General features: G+C 40.2%; 2 protein-coding genes across 2 annotated transcripts in view; both read right to left on the bottom strand.

Moving 5' to 3' along the window:
• unc13bb (unc-13 homolog Bb (C. elegans)) overlaps positions 1-13,167 on the bottom strand; it is a gene marked incomplete at both ends in the record, with an annotated part of 55,686 nt that overhangs the window by 11,524 nt on the left and 30,995 nt on the right. Inside the window, 15 exons of the mRNA XM_080509928.1 lie at positions 481-566; positions 735-865; positions 1,508-1,645; positions 2,427-2,516; positions 2,749-2,817; positions 3,003-3,153; positions 3,336-3,499; positions 4,432-4,547; positions 5,776-5,945; positions 6,624-6,765; positions 6,869-7,096; positions 7,209-7,428; positions 7,555-7,629; positions 8,513-8,591; positions 8,732-8,778. Of these exons, the coding sequence (XP_080366054.1) occupies positions 481-566; positions 735-865; positions 1,508-1,645; positions 2,427-2,516; positions 2,749-2,817; positions 3,003-3,153; positions 3,336-3,499; positions 4,432-4,547; positions 5,776-5,945; positions 6,624-6,765; positions 6,869-7,096; positions 7,209-7,428; positions 7,555-7,629; positions 8,513-8,591; positions 8,732-8,778 (1,906 nt within the window). The remainder of the gene's footprint in view (positions 1-480; positions 567-734; positions 866-1,507; positions 1,646-2,426; positions 2,517-2,748; positions 2,818-3,002; positions 3,154-3,335; positions 3,500-4,431; positions 4,548-5,775; positions 5,946-6,623; positions 6,766-6,868; positions 7,097-7,208; positions 7,429-7,554; positions 7,630-8,512; positions 8,592-8,731; positions 8,779-13,167) is intronic.
• Positions 9,572-11,797, bottom strand: LOC308140145 (uncharacterized protein; the record flags this gene model as incomplete). Its single annotated transcript, XM_080509827.1, has 3 exons — positions 9,572-9,856; positions 10,310-10,900; positions 11,375-11,797. 3 exons carry the CDS (start codon positions 11,795-11,797, stop codon positions 9,572-9,574), a joined length of 1,299 nt encoding a protein of 432 aa, XP_080365953.1.

Genomic DNA, 13,167 nt, shown 5'->3' with positions numbered 1-13,167 from the left:
ACTTCATACTGACCTACTAAAAACTCTCTTTTTGGTAACAAAGAGTACATCTGTGGACACATTTTCGATCAAATGAAATGAGGATGCCGCTTCTGTGTTATTGTGCGTGCTGCAGCATCTCTGTAGAGAATTTATCTTGAGAACAAAAGCTCGACTAGCAGCACTCTGCCTCTGGGGAGCAGTGGAGCTGTACGGGACAGTGGTGCAGAGGAGTCTCCTGGGAGACATAAGCAGCTTTCAAACCCTGCACAGTTATTGTGTCCCCCTCTGATTTCTTTGCTTTCTATTGTGTCACTGCTGCCCCAGAATCCTCTTCTCCTCTGGCCGTTTCCAGTTTAACCAGACCTTCGCTTTCATTCACGAATTTGTCTTACTGTTCTGCTTTTGCCTCTCACTTCATACAGAAAACCTCCACAATCCTAAACAGCAGTGACTATATTACATGTATGATAGATTTCGCCCATCATACGGCAGACCTACCTTCCATAGCGTACATCATGTCTTGTGAAAACAATGTCCACATGACCTCTGCCGACACCTTCCCTACGCTCAGTTCCTGAGGAAACCTGAGGAAAAAGAAGATAATTACACGTTTTTTGGTCACATCAGCTCAGAAAAGTGTTGAATAAACCTCCTCCCACATTCACTGTGACAGAAACTAGTCATGGAATAACTGTGAGATATATTGTAGTCGTTAGTGTGTTCATAAAGATATAAAGCAGGGGTTCACTCACTGGTTGAGCACGGGCGTATACGAGTTCCTGTCTTCTTCAATGATGGAGACAATGAGCATGATGAGCTTGGGCCAGAAGTCCAAATTCTTGACGCTCGGACCCTGCTCCTCCAAGGGCAACTCCTCCTTGTTCTGGTTCAACAAATTAAAAGCACAAGTTGTTAACAGCTACATTGACGCACATCCCTGTTGTCCTTACTCGTCTCAGTTTGCACTTATAAGTATAAAAAGAGCGACATCCCATATTCATTCATGTGTTTTCCTCCAAAGCTAAATTCCAACGAGTAAAACGAGTACATCTAAGGAAAATATATGTATGGAAATGTATTCCATAATGCTCCTGCCACATAGTTAATGTTTGTCTAAGTTTTTGTGATTTTTAATTCAATCATTTAAGATAAAATCTCTTCCTATCTACAGTATATAGGTTTCTTTACCTGGATTTTCCGTTCTTTCTTAAAAACCAGCATTTCAAGATAATAAAAATAAAAAAACAACAACCATACTACTACTACCACTACTACTAATAATAATAATACTACTATTAATAATATATATATTTGGACATTCCCTCTTGTTTTACTACATACAACATGTCAGTCTTACAAAGGCTATATTCATTAGCGGGATATAAGAATTTTAGGCCCCCCAAAAAGTTATTTTCTTAAAACAAAAAAAACAAAAAATTCTACATAAAAAGACATTTCTATTCTATTTTTATTGTATTTTATATATAATATGTGTTTTTGCAGTGTAGGTCAGTGTGAGACTCACTGTGTCTGCAGGTTGGTACTGTCTGCTGTACAGTTCATGGCAGTTATTGAAGATGTAGTCGTACGTGGAGTTCAGACAGGCTTTGACACAATCTCTCACCACCTGGCTGGCCCGGGGCGGAGACTGCAACTCCTGGACCTGATCACCAACAGGAAGTCAGTAATCACAAATGATTTGATGCACATTATTTGAGAAAATGGGAAAAGGACATAGTGTTTTGCAGCTTGTGACGTGAAAGCTTTTCTTTAGGATTATTCAATTTCTATAATGTCATTATTTACTCAGTAAGTAGATTAAACAATAAAAACAAAGATAAAACTAGCTCACACCGTATACACAGAGCGTGCCAAGGTGTAGAATACCAACCATTGGTCGGCTTTTAATTAATTATGTAAAACAAGACCTTTTGTCAGATAAACGCAGGAAGACAAAGCATAATTGCTTATGTTTTTTTAATGAGTCAGTGTTAGTCCTCTGTGTGGTATACAAGTAGGTAGGTATACAGAACTGGCGCAAAATTGGATTTTTTCCCCAAAGTGCCAATTATTGACATTATTCATTGTGCAAAAAATATTTAAACAAAACAAGTAAAAGTCGTGAACCAAGAAGAAACTGCTAACTGCATGCACATTGGGATAAACATTACTTAGTCAAAAGTATGGAGGGATGGCTTCGACAGGTTTTAATGCAAAACTTTGAAGTTTGACAGGAACACAAGAACTTAGTGGAACTGTAAGTGCAGTGATTTTACAAATATTCAGAGGCTGAATATCAGCTGAGTTTATCAATTTGCAAGAATCGCATATTGTTATAATGATGATAAAAACATGAATGCAAAGTTCTATCCTGTTGACAATGACTCAAAGCTTCAAGCAATCATCCAATGTAATTGAATAAAATCAACAGGTAGACCAGTTACCTTCATCCTGAAGAAGGTGATGCTTGTCAGAAGATCCACTGTGGATTTCAAATCCTGCAGGCGATCTTTGTTGCTGGCAGGAAAGTGATTCTACAGAGAAAGATTCATTTCAATTTTATTTACATAGCACCAAATAAAAAAACAGTCATTCCTAGGTGCTTTTGGCAAAGAAAAGAGAAAATACAACGAATTCAAAAAGATTAATTTACAACCAAATCAAACATCAATATTAATCATGTGCAATATGTAGAAGTCAGCACAAGAAGGAAATTGCAAGCTTCATGTTTTACAACAGGATGGTGACGTTTATAAAGAACCTTACCCGATAAGTGGAAAGGTCAATGCGTAGAGAGTTGTGGAGTTGGTCTAAGAGCTTGACAAAGCGCTCTTTCTGTACAGTACAGGAAAAAGAAAAAAAAAAGAAAAATTTATGGAAAGTCTGTTATGAGCAGGAAGGGAACTGACGTTAAATTGCACAAAAAAACTAACAAAAAAAAAAAAGTATTTCAGTGTGTGTGAAAGTAGAGTGGAAAAGAAACAGAAACTCTAATTTGATCAGTGGCCCACAATACCAACCCCAAAATTGGAAGCAGCGAAGCGGTCAGAGGCCGACACGTTGGTGGAAGCGGTTGTGTGGGCGTAGAAGGCGTTAATATTAGCCAGCAGGGTGCTCATGACCGCAGGAACTCCAGGACACATGTATTTAGAGGACAGGCAGGCAAAGTGTCTGGAGGGTGAAAAAAAAACAAAACCAACAACAACACAGCATTAGCAGGGGACTGGTTATGGTATGGTTATGGTATGGGCAGAGAATGACGCCAAGAGGTACTTTGGTTCGACAGTGAAGGAATGTGAATAAAGAAGGAACAAACAACACTGTCCCTCTGCATTATGACACGTCGGACTCACGTCATGGCCTGGTAGATTGACTCAATCCCATAGCGCATGGCGAACTCGTCCACTATTTCCTGAGCAACGTCGTCGAAATAGAGTTTCCAGGAGTCGTCTCCACGAGACTCGGGGATTTTCACCACGCCTTGACCAAGCACATCAGTAGAATGGTGGAACAGGTTCTGGGAAAACAGAAAGCATTTTTAAATTCACACAAATCCAGCATGAGAGTCAGTGAACAGCGAATCACCCAGAATTCATTTGAAACATGAATAAGTGAGAACTTTGAGGGGACAATGCTTTTTGGCTTTCCTGCTCCTAAAGATTGTCTCTTTAATACGCCCATGGGGTTTGTGCTTAAAGCCTGGTTCACAATTAGATTTTTTTGGGGGGAAAGGAGTGGGATTATGTTATTACTATTTAAGTTCCTCTGTGACTTTAATCTTCTCTGAATCAGTTCTATCCGCAGACAATTGATGCTGCACAATAGAATCCCTGATGGCTGTTGTCTAGTTTTTCTAACAAAGACCTGGAACTTTTGAATACTCAGCATGCAGTGAAATACCTATTTTGTTTTCATGTCATATATACTTTGGGTGATCCACAGTTCAAAAAACATAATTGGTTCATGGTCGATCTCAGAGAATCTGCTTTAGCTTCTGTTTCGTTAGATCAAGACTTCCTGAAACAGCTGAGTGTGCGGATATGGCAGCATGAAGCCCTTCAGTGAAGGATCTCTATAGAAATTGACAAGAAGCTCAAGTATCCAAACTGAATGTTTATGACAGCGTGAAGCCTTATTATCCTCTTGATGTATATTTATGTCTGCTCCATTTCGAGTGGGCGAGAGTGTGTTATCACCTTTTCTTTTATTTACTTCTGTATCTGATCAGTCACTACACATTTAATTCGTCATAAATCATCTAAAGGGAAACATTTTTTGGCTCTTTATAGGTTGGATCTAAACTAAACTACTGTGATTCAATAATCAGATCTGCTTCAAATTCAACTTTCACAAATATCATAGTTTTCAGTATCAAGCTACAACAAGGAGTTCAGTGATTGTTTGGGAAAGGGAAAGCCAAAGAGCTTAAAGGGCCGGAGGATAATTTACCTCATGCAAACAGGTGTACTGCACGTGATAAGCAGCCACTTTCTCCTCTCCTTTGATTTCTACGTTGATCTGGAGACGAATGGCACCCGACACGGCTGACTTGTCTGTCCTCTTCTCTGTTATGGGAAGCAAAATACGGTTACGCCGAGAGATGGCAACATGCGCATTTCTGCACCTTCGCGATTCATAACTCTGATCCAAATTGACGACACAAGAGACACATGAATCCAGGTCTGTTCACACAACACTAATTACAGACTATTAACATGGCAGCTCTATTGTAGGAGGGGGGGGGGGGGGGGGGGGGGCTCTCTTTCCTTGGGTTGGATGGCAGCACACAGCCAGCATTGCTAATAGAAGTCCCCCAGCTGATTGTGAGTGAGACAATGGCAGTGGGCTGTGTGGACCTGCGCCCCGATTACCAAAGACATTGGAGCCGGAGCTTCTTTGGAGGTGGAGTGCTTGGCGGTTCAACCCTGCTATTTACCCTGACAGGAGCATCATTGCGGGTAATTTGTACATGTCGGCAGAGAGGTCGATTTCCGACTCGTATTCTGCTACTTGATAATCACATATCAGGCGGAGGAAGGGAAAGGGAAGAATGCTTTAGAGGAAAAGACAGAGATAGAGGAGAGAAGATGTTCGAAAGAAACAGGGCACATTAAATTAATTTAGTCTTGAATTTTGAACACAAAATTACTCTATTTAAAGGATTTGTTTGAATGCAGGTATTACTGGATTGAGTGTTTTTAATCCACTGTTTAGAAGAAACAATAAATGATTCATGGCCATGTTATTGTTAAATGACATGCTCTTCCATTAAAATATTCAATTTTGCTGTGATGAAGAACATTTTATCACTTTATCCAAGCCACAGAAAGAACAGATCCCCTCAAGAAGTAAATGCCTCCTCCAAGATCAAATTTGAGACTTGTTCATTGAAAGTACTCCCATCTATATTTAATCGTGCTGCACAAGCAGCGGTCTTGCAGACTAACAAGAGACTAACAGATCAACGCCTGTGTAATTTTCTGTTGGGAAAGTAGTGGTGAAAAACATTTAAAATTTAATAGAATTGTCAGGAAAAGCATGCATTGTTGCAGACAGATGTTCCATTCCTCTGTGGTAAAAAAAAAAAAAAGAAAGTTGCTTCAGGCACACGAGATGTGACTAATGAGATTCCAGCTAAAAGACGTAACATGCAGACTTTCCATCCAGCTTGTTGTACATGCAGGAATCCTTAGGTAAATATTTCTGCTACTATATCAAATGATGGAGCTTTGGTAAAAGGTTTTAATTGTGTGTAAACCAAACCCATTATGAAATGTCATGAAAGATACTGACCGAGGTTGTACCAGACGTCCATTTCTCCGCTCAGTGTTCGTACTTCTATGATGCTCTGTCCCAGGAAATCATCAGACTCCCTCTTTAGACGCTGCTTTACTCGGGACTTGATGTCATCGTCTTCATCCCACACACGTACTTTGATTCGGTCAGAGGAATTGTGGCACTCACTGAAAACCAAAATGGAAAAAAAAAAAATCTGAAAATCATATGAATAAAACTGCATGACATCAAAGAGAATAATTGCTTTAAGAATGCCTGAACTGAAGGAATCACGTAGGAATCAAGTAGTTTTTCTCCTGGCATTGTGAACAAAACAAAACAATTACATTACATTACACTGAAATATTGCAATATCACACTTGGCCATAGTGCAATGGTTAAAAATAAACTATGCGATTGTATATTGATGGTTTGTATCTCGACAGTTGATGCTTTTAAATTCAGGTTTCTGCTTCTTGTTAGCAACGTAGGCTAACAGTGAAGTGCAATGTAACTTCACCTGCAGCTTCACTGTTGGACTTCACTCCTATGAAACAGTTTAAGGCACCGTTTACGCGACAACATTTCAAATGAAAATGCATTGTTTTTTGTTTCAGAAAGGTTTCCATAGCAACATATTGTAAACTATGAAGGTATCATATAGGGCCATCAGTGCGTGCTGCAGCATTTCAGAAAAGGTTGCGTTTTCCCGGAGTTGGATCATTTTCAAAAAGTTTCCCCTTGGAAGCCATGACACAAGACACGTGTGCACATTTGTTTGTTTATCTTTGTGCATGTGGACAGAACACTGAAGAGGTACAAATAGTCACAACACAAAAGATGACCAAAATATGTTGAAGACTCACAAATGGAACTTCTCCTCCCAGACTGGATTAAGGTTGCCGTAAATCGTCTTGGTCCTTTTCTTGGTCTTGCCCACCTGAACCGTCACGTACGGATCGCTTGATCCTGTTTTGTCTTTTGCCTGAAGTCCTTGGGCGCACACAACTGAAACAATGACAGAACACAGGGCCATGAGGAATGACCAATAATGACAAAGTGAAAATAAGGTACAGCTGAATTTAGTAGATTCTGTGCTGATCATCAATACCTGTTATGGTGATCTTTGCGGACCATTTTGAAGTACCATCCAGTACGCTCTGTTTGATAGTCTTCATCTGCTGTGCATGGATTGCTTTACTAATGACAAAGACTTCTCTTATCAGGTCAAAGATTTCTGGCTTGTTTCTTTCCCTGATCTTCATCCTGTCCTTCATGGCCATAATGATATTTTGCGTCCTGTCCTCAGCTCCATGCTTTGAGCTTTTCTCCGCAGCACCTAATCATTTTACAAAAATTTAAGGAAAAAAAAAAAAAAAAAAAAGAGTGAATTGAAAAGAGTGTGATTAACAGGGAGCAAATCCTTTAAATACTTTGATTCAAATACTCACGCTGGAGACAGTCAGCATTCAGTAGCTCCTGGCACTTTTCGTGGCACTTGACACCGCACTCAGAGCAACGCATACCTTGGCGGGCGATTCCCCACAGCAGACCCTCACACTCATAGCAGTATGTGGGCGTTGTGGCTGTCCACACCTCAAAGTTATGTGGCGTGGTGCAGGAGATGGGGTAGATGAGAGCCTGCAGTGTCTTCTTGTAGACATTGTTTTTCTACAATGGAGAGATTCAATACGTTTTAGTCCACATAATTGCTGCATCAGTTACATATACACTGAGGACATTATGGGAACGGGTTACTTGAAAAGAAGTCAAAAGAAAGTTAGGCATTATACTCACCAGCTCCTCATCCTTGATTGAGGATCGTGCAGCCATAGCAGAGGCGATTCCAGCCTTCCTGGCTTGAACCAAAGACTGAACATATAGCAAAGGAAACTTAAGTTAGGTTTGTGCTCAGGAGAAGAAACCTATACAATTCAACCCACAGCCAAAAACACCTGGTTCCAACAGTGGAGGGGTCTGGTTATAAGGGGTGCTCGATAGGGTTATCAAAGAATGTTCTTTCATGAAAACACACCAAATAAAGGGAGAAACCCATGTGAGTATTATTAGTTCTAAGCAACAAGAAAAGCGGTTTATTGAAAAGCCATCGTTAGTCCAGTGTAAACACCTTATTGAGACAACAAACCCTTTTGTTAGTAATACATTCTACCTTTGTACTAATTTTTTAATATTGGTAATGGTTCAGCAAGTTGGGTCAAATGATAACCAAAAGGTGGGGGAATAACTCAGGGATTATATATATCTTAAAGACAATATCAAGTAGGAAGAAAAGTTACCCAAAACCAAGAGGAATCATGCAAATGTTTTCATTTCTACCAAATTAAAGTGTGAAATCAAGGAGACAGATATGTTCAAGGCAACTGCTCTTTTGTTTGTCCTACTTGATATTTTATGCTTAAGGAGAAAGGGGAGTGGCAGCTGGGTTCTATAACTTACCATAGCCTGACCAAGGAGAGTGAATGCATTCAAGAGAGTTGTGGGAAATAGTTTTGGGGTTTAAGAGAGGAGGGAGAGAGAAATTAGCAGTCTGATTTCATATTTATCTCAATTTGCTGATAACAATCTCATCCCAAAGTCCAGGTTCATAAAGATAAAAGAAAAAAAATATGACCTCTGTGGTGGTAGAAAGACATGTACTCACAAACAAAAAACAGAACTTACAGGATGACTAATGTAGTAGACAGTAAAGCAGAAAAAAAATTAAATAAAAGAATAAAGGGAGTGCAATACTGACCACGTCGCTGACCAAAGGGATTGGCTTCTTTTTCCGCAGGTCCGGCATGCTGTCAATTCCATATAGGCCAGATCCACCACTGTCAACAAGCAAAACAAATGAAGTGTTCAAATACAATAATAAAGCTGTGCACATGTGGGGATTTACATTGTATTTATATTATGGTCAAAGCAACAAGTTATTGCCGTTTATTCAGGTAACACTCAAAAATCCACATACCCTGGTTTGACCCAGGCCTGTCTCGTACCAGGCTCCTCATCTCGAACCTGCAAGATTTCACATGTGAATTTAGGTGTGCGTCTTACAGAGGCACATTATGAAAGGAATAAAGGAATAATAGAAACAAATCTGGTTGAGTTTCACCTCTCTGATGCCACACAACATGCAAGGAGAAATAAAAATGACTACATCTCGAAGATGGGAACAACATATTCACGGAGATGCAGACTAAAGCAAATATATGACAGGATATAAAAGAGTCCACAGACATACACGTTTTTTGTTTTTTTTTACATCTTCCAGAAAGGACAAGCCTTTCATCAAGAGTGTGAATCTCTCTAGGATTTGTTTAATCCTGCTTGAAGAAAGTTGCTTTCAAAGCAATACAAGAAGGAGAACTGAGGAAACAATGCTGCAACAAATGTGTGATTTTTATTAGACAGTGCACAATGGGATGAAGGTATTTTACTGAAAGAAAAAAAAAACAATCGACACAAGAATCCAACAAGCCATTTTGATCACATTTAGTGGTTTTTGTTTTGAAGAGTACACAAGTATTCCTCTTGACAAAGACAGGCATGACAGATGATGTGATGGAAGTGAAGATGATTATTAACATTCAAAATCAAATCAATGTAAGAAAAATTGTAAATTCAGCATGGAATTGACATTATATAAGTAACCTGATTATCTTCTCTCCCCAGCTCTGCAAAAAACCCAAAAATCAAATCACATTATAAAATTATGCAGACTCTCTTCACTGTATTAGCAGAATGAATTCAGAAACGTTATCAATAAAAACTTTTGACGTTATAACCAGGATTTCAAGTGATCACAGTTTTAAATACCTGGGAAAAACTCATCCATTGACTGGGATCCCTGAGAGCCTTGTGATCCCTGAGAGCCTTGAGATCCATGGGATCCTTGGGACCCCTGATTGGATTTAGACAGTCTGTGACGGGTTTGCCTCTTTTCCTTCAAAATACGCTGGAACTTAGCTATACGTTCTCGATGGCTGGCATCGGTCGACCTGGCTTGATTTACATCATCAAGAACATGGTTTTCCTCGATTGGACTTAAACGAACCTCCTCTGAACGGAGAACTGGACCAGGGGGATCTTCACCCTGCGTTGGTTTACAGAGGTTTGGTGTTGCATCAAGTTTGGATGGTTCCACATCTGTAGGAGATTCTCCTTGTTGTTGAGAATTCTCAGCAGATTTATATTCAGTTGGGGTACAATGAGAACAGCTAGTTTCCTGTGATGATGCCTGAAGGGAACTGGAGAGGTTCTCATTTGTCCCACTACAAGTCACATAGACTGAATTGTCGCTGTCCTCCTTTGGAGAGGCAAAGTGGGTGCCATTTTCTTTCAGACTTGCTTCACACCCTGTACACTCTATTCTGCCAAGTTCCTCCACTGGATCACTGAATTGTTGAAGCTGAGATGGAAATGTTTCAGTCTGATTAATATCTGTTGCACCTTCAGAACTTGATGGCTCTAGCTTTTTCAAAGCCCCTCTCAAAGCTGATCTGAATGTCAGTACCGCCTTGCTAATGGTTGCTACATGAAAACTGACATTGGTTTGGGGGGATTTGGGTGTCTCCTCAGAATCTATCTCAGATGACTTCTGTGATAAAGAGTCCCTTACATCCTCTCGGGAAAGGCTGTGATCTGTCCATTCATGGTCCAAACTCTCAGCAGACCCCATATCCAGAGTGTCACCAGATGACGGGCCATCATCAAAAGTTAAATGTGGCTCAAGTACTCCATCCTCACAGTCTGTCAAAAGCACAGTGGAGCAGCTCAGGCTTCTCGAAGGACCACTTTCACATTCATTGATACCAGCATCCACAGTGTGGTAACCGGAACTACGTGAAAATGGGCAGTTTGCAGCACAGTCACACTCGAGGTTTCCTTCATCGGTTTGATGTTTGGGAGGCCTCCAGTCCAATGTACTAGAAGAACTTGATGGAAAATTGTATTGGTGTCCGAACAATAATGAGAGGTGCTCAGAGCTGGTGTGGGACGAATGACCTGGGGTGCTGCTTTGCGTCTCCTCAGTGGCACATCTGTTCCAAACACCTGGACAGTCATTCAGCTCTTCTCCACTGTTTGCACAAGAGGAGATGTCCTCCTCACTCCAACCTCGTTCTCCACTCCCACTGTGCTGCATGTCAACAGAACCAAACCAGTTGTCATAGCTTGTTTCACCAGAAACAATTCTTGCATCTGGAAGGTTGGAGCTGTGACATTCTGGGACATGACTGATGCTTTGGAAGTTGTGGCCACAATGTAGCTCCAGGTAGTGCAGATCCGGTTGTGTATGACCAAGTAATAATGTATTGGATCTTTGCCCAGAGGTTGTTTGGTGTGTATGGTGGACAGATCTGAATGAAGTATGGTCATCTTTCCATTGTTTGGGGGATCTCTGAGATGACACATGCCTTGAATCCTTTCTAGTGTCTTTGTGATTCAACAATGGACATGAGTCTTCCCCATGCAAGGATGTGATGGCATTCTGTCGTTCAAGGCTTCCTTGTCTGTGCTGTGTTTGTGAAACAGGGCTTGTGTGAGGTGTGGCTGTTGCTCCAGAGCACAACTCGCCGATTTCACTAAGCACCGCATCAACACAACAGGACACCTCATCCACTGAGCCTCGAACAGACGTTAGGTATTCCCTCAAGTCGGAAATTTCTTCCTGGATCTTGTTGATTCCTTTCAATTCTTTTAGAATATGCTCCACGATGTAACCAGAGCTTTGCTCTGCTTCCTCATCCTTTGTCTTCTGTTTCTCTTCATTTCTGATTCTTTCAAGTAGGCTGGGCAATGCGTCGTCAACCACCGCATTGCTTTCCTGGTAATCTGAATCTCTGTTTTCTCCAGAAAGAGCTGTTGTAACAACTGATGCGCCCTCCTCAGCTCTCTGTAACTTTCTGCGGAGGCTTTGCCCCACACTGGGACTCTGTGACTTCTTCTTCTGAAGGTCTTGGATCTCTGGAGAGAGTGAAGGTAGCTCCGATTTGTCGGGTTCATCCTGCCCACTTTGGTGTCCTCTGGAGAACATTCCTGAAAAGCGGCACTCCTAATCAGCTGTTCCCACACATGGATGAGCCACTACGTCGACATCTCGTCTTTGGGATGATTTAACTGCAAGCCAGCTTCTCAGACTGGATATGACCAAGTACCTGCACCACAGCTGAAAGGAGAAACCTACATTGAAGTTATTTTTGTTGAAAAAGCCAAGAAAATGTATTTGTTGTGATTTGATTTTTATTTTTTATGTCTCAGCATATTAAAATCATCAAACAACCAATAACTAGGGAGGTGGCATCGCCTTTATTTTCTGGAAATTACCTCGGGCACAGTGAAAACTAATAACGAGAATGCAAATTGAATTTTCTTTTTCACACTCCAAGAAGAGAAAACACTTTGCGCCCTTATCGGTTTTATATGAGTCAGTTTATTTTATTTGGAAGAGGAATAAATGCCTATAAACCAAGGTGGACAAATCACAAATATAATCGTTATTTGAATTGAAAATTATTTTTTGAATACGTTAACTATGGAATTTTACTTGTATTTAAGTACAATTTACAGCTTGTAACTACATTTAAAAGTTGCTAAAGTATATGTGTACAATTTCAGTTACTATTCAAATCTTTTGATTGGCATTTCAAAATGTGGTTTGAAGACAGATACTGAATATAGGTAGATATTGCTTTTGATCTTAAAAAGTAACTAATCCATTAAGTCATTTTAGAGAGGGATACTTTTTACTTTCTTTTTTTTTTTTGAAACCTTAACTTTTTTGACGAGTGGCCGCAAAGAATGCGTAATTAAAAAAAGTGTCGGAATGTGGATATGCAATTTGGTTCACATGAAACCGTGCACTTGTGTGAGGCTACATTTCCATTTACAGTACAGAAGTAGGACGGGGAGAGTAACTGACCTCCTCTCTTGTCAGAGTGGCAACTTGCAGAATGAACACTGTGCAGCTGCTCAGATCTCTGTAATTAGGAGGCTTTGGAAAGACAGCACAGTAATTACATGACAGGTCAATTCTCTTTTCTGAGGCCATGTCATTCTTTCACTCCCATACCAGCTGCATGAATCCACAGCACTGACCCATCACATATATTGTACACAATATAGAGATAACAAAATATAGATATATATATAAAAAAAAAGTGCATTGAATCTAGAAACGGGTCTTTTATACTTCCTTAACTAAGTCAATGAAAATGCTTTTCACACTTCATTGACGGTGCCTTTATCTGCAATGAGCTCTACTGTTATGATGGTGGGTTAAAGCAAGAATTTGAAGATTTTCACACTCAGGAGTGTGAAAATCTTGAATTTGCAGATGTTTCAAGAAACATTTTTAATTACATTTTGACCAACTTCAAAATGAAAGTTGACTTTATAGCACAGACT

The sequence above is a fragment of the Blennius ocellaris genome, assembly GCF_963422515.1.
Source record: "Blennius ocellaris genome assembly, chromosome: 15".
Lineage (NCBI taxonomy): Eukaryota > Metazoa > Chordata > Actinopteri > Blenniiformes > Blenniidae > Blennius > Blennius ocellaris.
Note: the sequence above shows the minus strand (reverse complement) of the source record. Positions and strands in the feature narration are given on the sequence as shown.